General features: G+C 40.9%; 1 protein-coding gene across 3 annotated transcripts; it reads right to left on the bottom strand.

Moving 5' to 3' along the window:
• Positions 1-259: 259 nt before the first annotated feature.
• Positions 260-12,948, bottom strand: LOC119021048 (SAM pointed domain-containing Ets transcription factor). Of its 3 annotated transcripts, XM_037100979.1 has the most exons (7): positions 12,806-12,948; positions 11,038-11,164; positions 3,423-3,825; positions 2,572-2,769; positions 2,250-2,297; positions 1,959-2,093; positions 260-1,196 (listed from the first exon to the last, which is right to left on the bottom strand). In XM_037100979.1, exons 3-7 carry the CDS (start codon positions 3,814-3,816, stop codon positions 958-960), a joined length of 1,014 nt encoding a protein of 337 aa, XP_036956874.1. In that variant the 5' UTR covers positions 3,817-3,825; positions 11,038-11,164; positions 12,806-12,948; the 3' UTR covers positions 260-957. The 3 variants fall into 3 exon arrangements, with proteins under 3 accessions (XP_036956874.1, XP_036956873.1, XP_036956875.1); XM_037100978.1 differs by lacking the exon at positions 12,806-12,948 and having other exon boundaries at positions 11,038-11,771; XM_037100980.1 differs by lacking the exons at positions 11,038-11,164; positions 12,806-12,948 and adding an exon at positions 5,732-6,391.
• Between the last annotated feature and the right edge of the window lie 713 nt (positions 12,949-13,661).

Genomic DNA, 13,661 nt, shown 5'->3' with positions numbered 1-13,661 from the left:
ACATGAACTGTACCATCCAGAAGTTGTTGGACCTACAGATCAGCCTTGTCCGCGCTGCTAACAAAGCTAAAAACACATGATATTATTTTACAATCTCATGATTCTCTCATTCAATTTTTTTTTCTGTTTTGTTCATTTATTCATGTGAGTTTTTATTTTATGTCAATTTATTTCATCTTAACACTTTGGGTCTCCACAATAAAACACCCAGAACATAAAATGCAACATGTACAGCAGCAGTATGAAGCAGACGCCAGAGTATATTATACAGTTTATATCATCAGTCAAACAATATAAAGAGAATGCGTCACTTTTTAACTACAATATTACAGTTAAAGTTGCATAATCAGTACGGTCCCAGCAGGGTGTGAGGATCCTCCAAAATGTGGGATCCAGTTCCACAAACTAATAAAGTCTCTTTGTCTGCAGACGAGATAACAGAGCAGCCTGACTGTTTATTTAACAGCGAGGACCAAACCCCCCAAAAAAAAAAAAAAATGAAAACAATCCTAACCACATTTTCAACTGCGTCAGGAGAACAGGCTCTAAGTCAAACAGAAGACGGTGGTCAGGACGAGCAGAACAGAAAGGCAAAGTGAGTGACGGGCGTTTCCCTGCAGCCCGTGAAGCGATCGCTTCAAACTGTTTATAGAAATGAAGACTGAGAGAATAACTGAGAATCACATTATGGAAAGATAAACAGGCAGACCGTGCAAAAGACAAGGCAGTTCATTTTTTTTTAATCTGTTTTTGTTTCTTTTTGCAGCAAGAAAAAAAAAAAAAAAGCCTCAACAGCCACCTTTGTTTTGTCTCTTCAGATAAGCCTTCATACAGCAGCTGCCAGCTGTTGGCAGTGGAAGTGTGTACCATTGGGGTTGGTCAGTGCACGTGTTTCATGTCATCTCTTCATCTCGGGTTAGGTCTTCAAGTGCGCGGCGGTGAGATAGTGTGTCCTTTTTAATTCGGTAGGTTTCCATCTCCTCCTCCTCCTCTCGCTCCTCCCACTATGCTGCCGCCACAAACCGGGTGGACAAACTGGTACACCAGTCTCTGAGACACGTCGGGCTTGCGGATGATGCCCTTCTTGTAGTACTGACGTATGGAGCGGCTCAGCTTGTCATAGTTCATAGCGGGCCGGTTCTTCCTGAGCCCCCAGAGCCTCGCCACGTGAGCCGAGTCCTCGATTTTAAAAATACCTGGTGGAATCACAAGAGAGTCGACATAATAAACACGGCGTCACATTTTACACACAGAAGTCTCACTGAAATTAAAGGTGCTCTGTGGAGTTTTTGACCACTAGTGGCTCTATGGAGGAATATTTTGTCAGCAGGTCCTTGTTTTATTTGTTCTTGCCCATTTTTCTGTTAATTCTACGCTGTTCCACTGATTGACACATGACAGTAATGTGGAATAAAACGCTGCAATGTGCCAGCAAAAGGCAGAAATGGGGAAGTACAAAACTTATGTGCAGATTTAAAAATGTAAAAATACCTTTTCTGTGCACCTTTAAAACATATGAACATATAAATCAAATACTGATCGTAAACAGAATGAAAAAAATCTGAATTTGATTTTTTTTAAAGAAAACATTGCACGCTAAAGTTTGTAAAAAGAATTTTGTTTTTTATAAATACTGAGTATTTGAGGTGAAACAGATGAAAGCAGCAGAAGAAGATAAAACAAAGTGTCACTCAGTGAAGTGAAGTGTAAGCGATGAAATCAGCTGATGTGTGAATGTGAAAATAAGCCGAAGCTTTGAAGTTGAAGGTGGAGTTGAACTTTTGGTGTATGAGTAAATACTGAAAGCACTTGAAGTTTGTGTTGACGTGCAACAAGTGACGGCAGGCGAAGTGTCACTTTCTGTGTAAGCAATAAAAGCGCTTAACACTTCAGTTGCGGTCTAAGCTCTGAAAGCAGTTGAACTGTGAGTGGAGTCGGAGCTGAAAGCACGAAGATACCTTTTTCTTTATTGAGCCAGCGGATGCAGCGTCCATAGTTATGAGGCTTCAGCAGGAGTTCTCTGAGGAACTGCCACAGATGGATGGGCTGACCCGAACAAGACGAGTCTGCCTCGGACCAAAGCTCCTCACCGCCTACGACAACAACACAAATATTAACAGCTCATGGACCTTAAGGCCATTTTACCATTTTACCACTACTTTGTCAAGTTAAACACAAAAATGTCCATAAGTGTCCCGAGTTATAATGGATTTATTACTTAATTCAGAACATCAGGAAGCCAAACCTACCAGTAGTTTTTGTGTCTCCGACCGAACACCTCTCTTTCATCCAGGCAGCTGAAGAGAGAAGAGAGTTTATTTTAAATTAATTCAAGGCTTAAACTTCTTCCTCTGACAATGTTTTTGTTCATTCGTTTCTGCGTGGTTGTTTCCTCGTCCAAAACCGAGTTTGGAGCATGTCGTGTGCTGCATAAATTGAGAAAGTCCTGTGAGGTGAGTTACATAATGAGAAATGACCTGACCTGTCCATCCAGATCAAATCATATTGCACATAAATACACATCATCATAGGAGCTGCAGGTGGCTCTGATGCGCTTGTTAAAACACACACCTGACTTCCATATGTCCAGGTGTGCGTGCAGCGTGTCTCCACACTGCGGCGAGCGCTGGTGAAACTCCTCCTCGCTCATGGCGCACAGGTCCTTTCCTGTCAGGTCTTGGAAGGCCTTTCCTGCGTGCGGCAGCCTGTACAGATGTTCAGTCCACAGCAGCCACTTCTGGACGTTCCCCGTGTTCCACTCGATAGGATCTACGAAAAAACAGAGAGAGAGAGAGAGGAGGAAGGTGAGAAAACTCCCAGTTTATACCTCTCGAAGTCAAGTTTAGTTGCGTGTTTTCAGTGTTTATTGTGTCCTCTTACTTTAACATATAACACATTTACCCAAACCACAAAGTCATCAGTCTTTTATGCCAGTACAGTCGTAATCAGTGGAACAGATGACTGGGGATTGCACAGCTTTATGACAGCCGGAGGCCTTGCAGCACATAATGCTTCCTCTGTTTGCTCAGCGAACAGGAGACCTCGCCCTTAAGACTGTGTACACGACGTCTAATATATGGCAAGAAAGAACCATCACTGTCACAATCCGAGAGGGAACACATGCAAAGGTCAGGATTAAACAGATCCTGGAGCAGGCAAACACAGCTTTGCGTCAGTAAGGATATGATTTATCTGATCTGTCATCTTTCCTGGACTATCCACACAAATATGTGTTGATTTTGGGTGCGAGATCCAGAAGCTTACATGTCTCTGACTCAAGATCCCTTCAGCCGCAAATAACGGGCAACACTCTCTTTTTGTGCCATGAAAAATTCCCTGTGTGCTTTAAAGATCTGTGTCTTTGTCAGTTATGTGTCTGAGATGACAAACTGCAGCAGCAGGTGTGGTGGATGTCGGCTTACCTGGCGTGATATTGAGCAGCTTGCAGGCTGTTTCAATGTCCTTCAGGACTTCTCCCACCACCATGCTCTGCACCTGCTCCAGGGAGCGCTCCTCCTCCTGACCCTCCAGCCCAGGAGAGAGTCCCTGCTCCTGGCTGTCGATGACGGGGCACTGCTCTGGTTCCTCCTGGGGCTCCATGCGAGTCATGGGTACAGCCAGCGTCGGGGGGGCCTCGGAAACCTTCACCAGCCAGGTGGCGTCTTCGGTGAGGAGCATGTCGAAGCAGGACAGGTAGAGGCTCGGTTTGGGCTCCTCGAGATCCCAGGGCTCTCCAGAGACCCTGTTTCGATCCAGGATGGCGAGGGAGTCCTCTGTCATCCGGGATCCATACACCGGGCCCGCTGGATTTGACATAACTGGTACCTGCAGGCGAGGGAGACAAGAAAAGTCCAATTAAACTTTTATATTTCGAGCAAGGTCAATTCACATGAACTGAGAGACGTGTGAACTTTTTAACTTGTCCTTTAAGCTTTGCAAGATGTTAAAAAAAAAGATTCTTTGTGAACAAAAAAATCAGCAGTAACCTGAAAAATGTCTCCAGTGTCTCGCTCTCGTCTCTCATCTACACCGACATGACTTGGTGTGGCAGTAGTAGCCAAACACTGTGACAGTCGTGAGCTAATTAGCATCTTTTTCTTATTTTCTTTCCAGTTTATGGTGGATGGCAACGACATAAATTGAGAACAAAACGAAACAGAAATGATTTGAGGGGCACTGGATTATTTAGACGATATTATCACACAGTATGTGTTTTACATGATATCAATATCACTTCTGATTATCAAGATTATCGTCAGTATCGGTACATCGTGACACCCTTGTCTTTAACATACGCACACCCAAAATCGATAAATGTTGTTCTGAAGTTAAAGTCGCTACAGGGACCTTTGATCTTTGTTGATTCTGGCGGCCCCTGTGGAGGAAAACGGTATGACCACACCTGCCGCATGCGTATTTGTTTAGGAAGCAAGTGACAGAAGCTTGTAACTTTTGTAAGATGCGTAGGGGAGAGTCAGGCTGATAACTTTAATATAACAGAAGTTTATTGGAAATTAAAATGGAATGATTAGCAGAAGTTAAGCAGAAGCTTGACTGAAGTTTCCTGAAACTATATTAAAGATTTGTCCAGTTTTTTAATGACCACTTATTGAAAAATAGCTGCATATTATGATGAAACCATGCTGGGCTAATTCTTTAATACATTTTGAGGTAATTATTGTTGTAATGGAATTTCAAATTAAATTTGGTAATTAACCAACCATTAAATGTGTGCCTGTAAAATGAAGAGTTAGTTAGAAACATTTTTATGGAGCTGCAGTTAAAGTTATCAACATTTCTTAGCAACGTTTTTTCCTTGAAATAAAAAAAATAAACGTATTCAACATACACAAAATCACAATCCTTCCCAACCTTGACCTGAATCATTCCTATAGATTGACTGTTTGGCTAACTGAAAATATTTTTCCTAACCACAGACTGGATTCTGGCATGACGATCTTTGACTTTGCACATCAGCTGTCCACCCCGACCTCCTCCCTGTGACGCCAGCGTGTTTAATAAATGTAGTGTTTCATGCAGTCATAGAGGAGTTTAGTCATTTAGTCCAAGGCTCAAGCAAGACATTTCTTTTTTTTTTGGGGGGGGCAAGTCAAGTCACTCTGTTCCTGCCAAGATACAACAAGATCTTTCCCGCAGCATCTCGTCTTTATAAAGAGAAGAGAATCAATATTAGTACCAGTCAAATAAAAGTAAAAATAAAGATTTGACAATGAATAGAATTTGCATGTTAATTACTGATACTCAGTTAAACAAATATAATCAAACAAAAAGCAAATAACTTTATAAAAGATTTATTTTATTTACTTTTTAAAATTTATTTCCTCTAAATTACCTAAAATATATTTCCTCCCCATCACTTCTCATCAGTGAAATCTCGACAGTCAAAACTAAACTGAAAACATAAAAATGAACACAGACGACTCAGCTGAGTCACCAAGTGTCAAGTCAAGTCACAAGTCTTTAACTTCCAAGTCTACTCGAGTCTAAAGTGACTTGTTCTCCATCAAGTCTTCAAAACAGTGACTCCCTGATCTTCTCTTGTGTTTATATGAGTCACATTTGAGGCATCAGCATTAAATTGAGACTATTTCATCACCTGTGTTTAAGAACATCATACAAATCTGCATCCAAACGATAATCCTCTCTGACACCACAATGAAACAGTCGAGCGATTTCATGCTTTGAGTCAAAAAAAAAAAGAGGAAAATACCTTCTCCTGCAGCTCCTCTGCTGTAATGCTCTGGCTGCTAAACCTGCAGTTGTTCTTGTTGGGTGAGAAACTCCATCAGAGCGGCTGCAGGCCTGAACTCTTCCTCTTAACGTGTTATGAGCAGAACTGAGGTGAGCGCTGGTCGATGCTCTATAAGAAGCCTAACTCGGGGACACTGGCGAAGTGACCCTCAAGAGAGTTAAAGCGCACACAGTGCTGGCAGGCATGGGGCAAAATGGATTTGACTGAGTCTCTTATTTGTGGGTCAGCGGCCCAGAATGGCCGATGTCTCGGGGGCAAGGTGACCCCAAAGCAGCTCGGCCCGCCTGCCTCGGCTTTCAAGGAGCCGTCTCTGCAGCCCTCTGTCTCCACTGTCAGCTGGAGTTTTTAATCAAGTTAGATAATGTGGAGAGGAGAGTGCACACAACACCACCGAGGCAGCCTGCTTTATGAAGAGTCCACTGATAGCTGCGACAGGAAATTGCCATCATAAGTGGTCATTTATGGACGTCAGCTGTAGCACAAGTGTTGTAATCTCAGGGTGAACTCGCATATATGGCACCCATAATGCGTGGCAGCCACAGCTGGCATGCGGGACGGCACACCGCTGTCACACACCGGGTTATCAGCGGTTGCAGCTCACGCCTCGGTAAAGGAGGTGCGCTCCCACCGCGCACATGTTCAAGGAGAGGCATGGCTTTATTTGTCGAGACACAAAAAAAATTTAGGCCTCGTAAAATTTCACAAGCGAGAACAGCCGTCAGCAAAAAAAAAATCATCTGTGAGGGTAGATTGAGTGTGAAAAATGAGATTTAAGACATCATGAACTCTCATGCTGATGGAAAATCAGGTGAAGTTTCTTCAAGGGTCTAAAGTTTGTCTATTTTAATCAATTTGGGGTTTTTTTGGTCTACTTCAGTTGTTGAGGAGAACACTGTTTTGCTGTGAAGCTCCAGAGATGTTTTGTGGACTACAAAACCTCACCCGACTTTCCATCGACAAGGAAGCGAGTAAACTTCAGACTGACCTCTGAGTACTTCTTGGAAATAAATTCAAATTCAAGTGTGAAAAACCATGATTTCACGTGATTATTTTCATTTTTCCTCAGTGACACTTTAATTGCGAAGCTGCTAAAAACTTTAGAAAAAGAAAACACCTTTTCTCTGCTCTTACCAAAACTCAAATGAAGTTATCTCTCCTGCCCCCCTAAAAAAAAAAAAGGATTTCCCTTCCACTCTCTGGTCGCCGGCCCCCTGCTGTAAAACCTCCTCCCCTGTCTTCCTTTTATCTTCAGACTTCTCGTAAACTATCACCCACACTCCCTTTCACTCCATCAGGAGTCAGATTAAAAGCCACTGGTATCCCAGCCTGGCTGCTGCCTGTGTGTCAACTCTGCTCTGTAACAGCTTGCACTAAGCCCATTAGCAAAGCAAATTTAGCCATATTACCTTCTTCCAAAAGGAAGAGGGGGCATAAGAAAAAGGCACAAACACACACCCCTATGGAGAGGGATTAAGACCCTGACTGATCTCTAAATGAGTTTGGTCAAGACGCCGATATTCATTTCAGGAGCATTAGAGCTCGCTCCATTTACTCTGCAAAGTCAGAGACGGAGGAGGACTCCCTCCACGCAGGCCTCCACCCTGGGAACCATATTTCTTCTGCTCGCTCGGTCTCATCTAACATGAAGAATGCGGTTCGTATCATTATTAACTGCTGGTTGTGTTGTCAAAAAGTTTTTCTTCAAAGCTGACAAAAGATCTTTCTGCGTGTTACACCAGCCAAGAATTAAGTCACATAAGCGGTACCGTAGAAAGTACTTGTTGAATGGTCACCAAAACTGAAACATGACAGAGCCGAGTCTGAACCACCTTTTCACATAACTGCAGGTGTCAAGATGACCACACACTGATCCCCCTTTACGTCTCTTAAAATCTCATGTGTTAAAAACCGTATAAAAGAAGATATCTCTTCACCTAAACCTTGATGTCTCCAGCTCTTCAACGCAAAGTGGAAACTTTGGCTCGGATGCAGCGTTCAACTTTTGTTGTAGCTGGTAAATAACGTTACTGAATAAATCTAGTGGAGAAAAAAGTCAAGTAGAAATAATCTCAAATCTGTACCAAATCTACTACCGTTTTCACTTTCAGAGGCCTCTCAGCTGTGCGTGGTTAGTGACGGGACATTAACATATTACACAGCAGTTAATGTTAATTGTTGTGTATTTTCATTATCAGAACAATCGCTGCAGTCTGATGTTGGTTTCCTGGTTTATTCAGCGTGTCAGCTGGTCGCCTGGAGGTAAGGTTTGCACGCCGGGACTCCCACAAACAAGTTTAACCTCCAAAACTGTAAAACGACAGGAAACATGCATTAAGACCTATTCATGATTTATGATATTCATGATTGTTTGTTTTTTCGTGCGTTCCGTCTGTGACGCAATAAAAATATTTGTTTCCTTACTAGATGTAAAGTTACAGTGATTCCAGTGTGTTTTAATGCATTTTAGTTTTCATGTTAGAGAATGTTTTTTTTATGATTAACAGGATAATATCATTAACCACACTTGTGTTGTACAGATTAATCCTGACACAACATCTTTATATCATCCCCAACCTGCATCTGATACGTGACTCACAACCTTCCTTCACAAAAGAAAGCTTTAAAAGCCAAAAGAAAAAAAATGTAAAAGTTTAAGTTAAAGAGCCGCAAAGTTGTAAAGTTGCAGACCGACACAAATGAACCCGTCAGCCCATCGATCACTGTTGTTGCAACAGTTATGCGACAGACGTTGTCGCTGTGTTTAGGTTAAAGTTAATGAGTAGAGATTAAAACAAGCAAGTCGAGTCTTTTTCAGAGCGTGCTTGACCTGCTTGTTGTTGAAAAGTTGAAAAAAAAGAAAAAAGGTCGTGTGTGAGATTCGAGGGCATCTAACAGTGTGAATCCTGTGTTTAGCTCCACACACACACACACATTAAAGGTCTGTGTTGTTTGAGTCTGGAGTTAAAGGAGTGTGTACAGCCAGGCGTGACCGTTTGCCATGTGAGTGTTAAAGGGAGATTTTTTTTTTTTTTCCTCCCCCTTGTTATTGTTTCTCATGGGAAACTTGGAACAACTCGGGAAGTCATTGTTCTGAGAAGAAGGAAAAAAGATGGAGTTTCATCTTCGTGCTGAGCTCCTCGCTTAAAGGAAGTGCTCAGGATGTGACCGCTGCCTCGCAGGTTTTTATTAACGGTAACACCGACATGTGCAGGTGTTCACATTGTAAATTAGGTTTAGGTATTAATTGCAAATGTGCGTGTGTTTGCAGTAGCTTCTGTTCAGTTTGTATTTTGCAAATCATGCACCTCCTTTCTGTTAATGTCAATTTATCCTCTCGCTGTCGTTGTATTAACTGCCAGTGGAGGATGTTGGTTCGCTCGGTGATTCATTTTTACTGTTCGTCAGGTGCACTGGCATCAGGCCAGCCTCCGAGGAAACAACAAACCACTGCCAGCTCTTTTTTTCTGTTGGTTTAAATTAACTTTTAAGGAAGGCTTTATTCACAGTTAATGACACAGATAATAATAAAAGATTCGACCTGAAGATTGGTGGTGAAGCGCTGGCGGAGGGCCAGATTAACCTGACCCTCTGTTTTTTTGCAGATAGGTAGTGAAGATATAAGAGACTGATCTGCAAGGTGCCATTTTAATCCGAGTGTGTCAGTGTGTGTGGAAAAAACAAGCACAACTGCAGAAACGGATATAACATGTTTGGAGACAAAATTCAAACTCAGAATTATAATATTTACTATGTGAATGAGGAAATATAAACAAAATGAAAGTTTGTTTGAAAGTTTTGTTTGAAATAAAATCAGTCAGTGCAGATGTTTCTCCTCTGATTACAATTACTTGCCCCAAAACTACATAGTGCACCTTAAATACATGACAATAATATGATTAATGATAATATAAATATCAATAACTACATGAGGTGGGTTTCCTGCAGCTTGCAAGTGTAATCGTTTTACTTTATTGATGCACTTTTGTTGTCTTAGTGACACTGAACGTGCTGCACAATCTATTTTATTTCTTTTTTGTCCAGCTGGGCCTAAAAGAGCAAATCAAACTAAATCAAACTGCTCTTCCTCCAAATGTTTTTGTTTTCCAAATGTCTGGATGCGTCCCTGTGAGCTATACATGTGACAATGTGCAGCAGAAAACAGGGTTAAACAAATCATCATGGCGTTCAGCCAAGCTGCCAGGATCAAACGCCGGCTCTGTGCTTTTCCACCGCTGATACGTTTCATACCGATCATTTCAACATTTCTACAAAGGGTATCATGTTATATTCAGACAATATGTCTATAAGGTACTTTTTTATTAGGTGAGGAGGAAGGCATGGTGGTTTCATGATCACTTGTAGACCACCGTTCACTTCCCGTTTTAAGTGATAGAACCAGGAAATAAAAATGTCTGTCAGGTCATTTTGAAGGCGTCTTCTTGGCAACAAAACCGCTTATATTTATCGAGATGTCAGGACATTTTCCCTGCGTGTTCTTGGCAACAAAACACATACAACCAAGTTTTTGTTATGCCTAAACCTAACCAGACCATAAGCACAGCGTTGCCAGAACTTACATTTGAAGACTGAAATAAAGAAATGTAAAGTTTCTGTTGTTTGAACACTGTTGTGTCATGCGGATGATGCACTTGCACCTTTGTAGATAACAAAGCAGAAAATCCACTTCACCTCAGACGGCAGCGACACATTTATTTGAATATGTTAACTTGTGGTTTTTGGCAACCAACCGTGGACAAACCCCCCCTCGTCACCAGTTATCTGACCACATTTTGTTCTTTTTATCTTTGGTGTGAAAGCTAACGCGCAATTTGACAAGAAAAATAGGAAAGTTTGACGACAAGAAAGAGCGAATGTGCAAAAAATAGCCTGATAAGGTGAATCAAAAACATCTTTTCCCGAATTTGTCACAGACTAGATGTTTAAAATTCTTCCTATAAATCAGACTTTTAACTGACTTTGCACCATGTTTGATTAATAATCATGAACAATAATAAATGACTGAAGTTGTCTAGATATTCTTAATCCTGTACCAGGTAAGTTGCACAGAGGATGTTCTCTTCTCTGAAAGATGAGAGGACGATGTTGAAGTTGGACAGTTTAAATGTAACTGTAACGTTTACTGCAGACAACATGATATCACGGATCTCCGGAGAAGTGTCACACAAATGCTCAAACGTGCAAATAAAACCTGTATTTTTTCGGATACACACACCACTATATCTAGGATGTTGGCGTCTTCTTACCGATGCAAAGATGCTCTGCTGGCTGGATGATGCAGGCGCAGCTGCAGCTCTGGTTGTGTTGAGGATGAAGGACGGCCTGTTGTCTCGCTGCCTGCAGACGAACGCTCAGCTCAGCGCCCGGCGCTACCTGAGGGGCAGAGGAGCGGCACCCTTCACGTCTGCTTCCCCCCCTCGGTGACTCTCCTCCAGTCTGAGGCCTCAGACCCTCCCAGGCTCTTCGGTGCAATTACACTAAACCTGAAAGTCACAGCCTAAAGCACAACTGCAAACTAAACCTCAAGTGAAAGCACCTGCTGGGGGTGTGTGCAGAGCGAGAGGGAGAGTGACTGAGTCAGTGACTGCAAAGGAATTCCAGCACCATTGACTGCAATTTATATTTATAGGGCAGTCGTGTTTACTTATGCACACAAACCTGTGTGTGTGTGTGTGTGTGTGTGTGTGTGTGTGTGTGTGTGTGTGTGTGTGTGTGTGTGTGTGTGTGTGCCAATGTCTTGCAGATTAGCTCAGACCTCTTCAAACACTACTAGTTGACCTCAGCTCTTAGGTGACAGACAATTCAAAGTGATAAGAGACTTTGAACACAAACTCTGCAAGATAATAACGTGCTGGGATAAAACCACGTTATGTCGAGAGTCGACTACAAACTGGAGTTGTTTCAATATTTCCATTTTATGCTATTTTCCTTTTAGCTTCCAACATTTATTCATTAGATATAGTGAAACACAATTTATTATTAAGAATTAAACCATTATTCACAACATTCTTGTCTTGAGACATTCATGAGTTCAGAAGACAATCCTCTCGGACTGAGGCTGAATTATCAGTAACTCTTATAATAACCATCATTAATGAACGGTAACTGTATTGATTATTTTTTTATAAACAGTTAATCAAGCTAAAGTAAAGGTTTAAAAACATCTGTTTCGATTTTAAAATGGCCGTCCAGATGTTTATAGACAAACTGTACAGTATTTATTAACCATTTACAAAGTAAAACTACTTCAACCTACAACACAGCAGTAACATATGTGACATAAACATTATTGCATCAGTATTAACAGTCTAATAACAGCATGAATACTTTGACTTCCTTTAAGTTCATTCAACTGATATTGCATTATTACTTAAGTGTGATTTAAATATAAAATATTTACATGTGATTATTTTATAGTTGAAACGTTTACTTAAATAAAAGATCTGAGTGCTTTTGGTTGGACTTTATATCTGAAAGACATAAATCAATCTGCACTGAAGATGATGGTTTAAGGTTAGAAAATGTTGCTATAGTAGGTCTCAACTTAAAGGTTAACCAGGATAAGTAATGAAATATTCATATTTGTCAAGTGTTCTTCGTCCACACTTCTTTCCAAAAGCAACTTTGGTGTCAATATGATGCTTCTTTACAAATTGAGCTGCGTCTTCCTTTGTGCTTCCACTAAGATCGTTTTCTTGCTGAGGAGCGATGGGGGAAAATATATCTAAAAAGGGGAAAATTTCGTACAACAAGTGTAACTCATGCCTGATTTGTCTACCTGCTGAAGCCTCATATGAACTTCAGTTGAATATTTGAAATAAACGTTTTACGCAGAATGACAAGTGGAATTGTTTCCTCTCATACTTACATTGAAAAAGCTTTAACGAGGCAGGAGGAACAATAAAGAAACTGTTAACTCTACCACTGCACATGCTGGTTTATAAGTAATTAGTATCTTTTATTAATATCATCATTATTAATGCAATAACATGTAATCAGAATTATGATACTCACCAGGGTCCTGTGTGTCTTCAGTTAGTCTCCCTAACAACTCTTGTCGGAGATCATTTTAACTTCACAATGCAGTGTGTCATAAGTTAAGCGCAAGTATAACCTTGTATACTACAGTACATGGTGGCCTCCTATAGCTGAGTAACTGTAGTGAAATAGCATAAAAATTAATTATCAAAATACAAATACCTCAAATGGTTGTGATGGTTGCTAGCACAGCTGCTAGCTACTTCTGATGTACCTGTTAACGTGTGGTTAGCTGTTTAACATTGTCACTGTGACTATTTTAGCTAACAATCTCCTCAACACATTTCTTTGGACAATTTAATCGGTACAAAATGTGTGATCAATATATTATCAGCTCAGAGTTCAGTCATACTATCCACTTGACTAACTCATTTAGGCTAAGCATTGGCTTTACAGTGCAGTATTGTTGCTAGCATAGCTGCTAACTAGAGTTAGCGACAACTTAAGCTGCAAAATCAAGTTCACAGACATTTGAAACACATTAAATTGAAATCAAAAGAAACTGTTTGGATCAACCATGTTGCATTTGTTGAGATGTTATTTACACTTAATTATTTCGTAGAGCGGCAGCCTTCGTGTTTACTGTTAAATCTTTCCTCATGGACACGAGAAGATGATTCTGTGAAGCAGCTCAAAAACAAGACTCTTTTCGTTAACATGCCGTTAATTTACAAAACTTAAGGCTCACATTCTCCTGTTTCAGAGCTTTTAATTATACTACACATTCGTTATCAGCATATACAGTTTGATCTGCTTTGTTGAACTACAGATGCCCAAACTTTCCATCATTTGGAGAACTTTAAAGACGTCTCGTAACTTCATGTTGGCGTAA

This window comes from Acanthopagrus latus, chromosome 6, assembly GCF_904848185.1.
Source record: "Acanthopagrus latus isolate v.2019 chromosome 6, fAcaLat1.1, whole genome shotgun sequence".
In the NCBI taxonomy this organism is placed as follows: Eukaryota; Metazoa; Chordata; class Actinopteri; order Spariformes; family Sparidae; genus Acanthopagrus; species Acanthopagrus latus.
Note: the sequence above shows the minus strand (reverse complement) of the source record. Positions and strands in the feature narration are given on the sequence as shown.

What these genes read in the sequence shown, in the direction of transcription:
- LOC119021048 (XM_037100979.1), bottom strand. Translation starts at nt 3,816, where the DNA reads ATGTCAAATCCAGCGGGCCCGGTGTATGGATCCCGGATGACAGAGGAC. An exon ending in GCTGCTCAATATCACGCCAG is followed by an intron (nt 2,770 to 3,422) that starts GTAAGCCGACAT and finishes GTTTTTTCGTAG; the next exon opens with ATCCTATCGAGTGGAACACG. An exon ending in CGGAGACACAAAAACTACTG is followed by an intron (nt 2,094 to 2,249) that starts GTAGGTTTGGCT and finishes TTGTTGTCGTAG; the next exon opens with GCGGTGAGGAGCTTTGGTCC.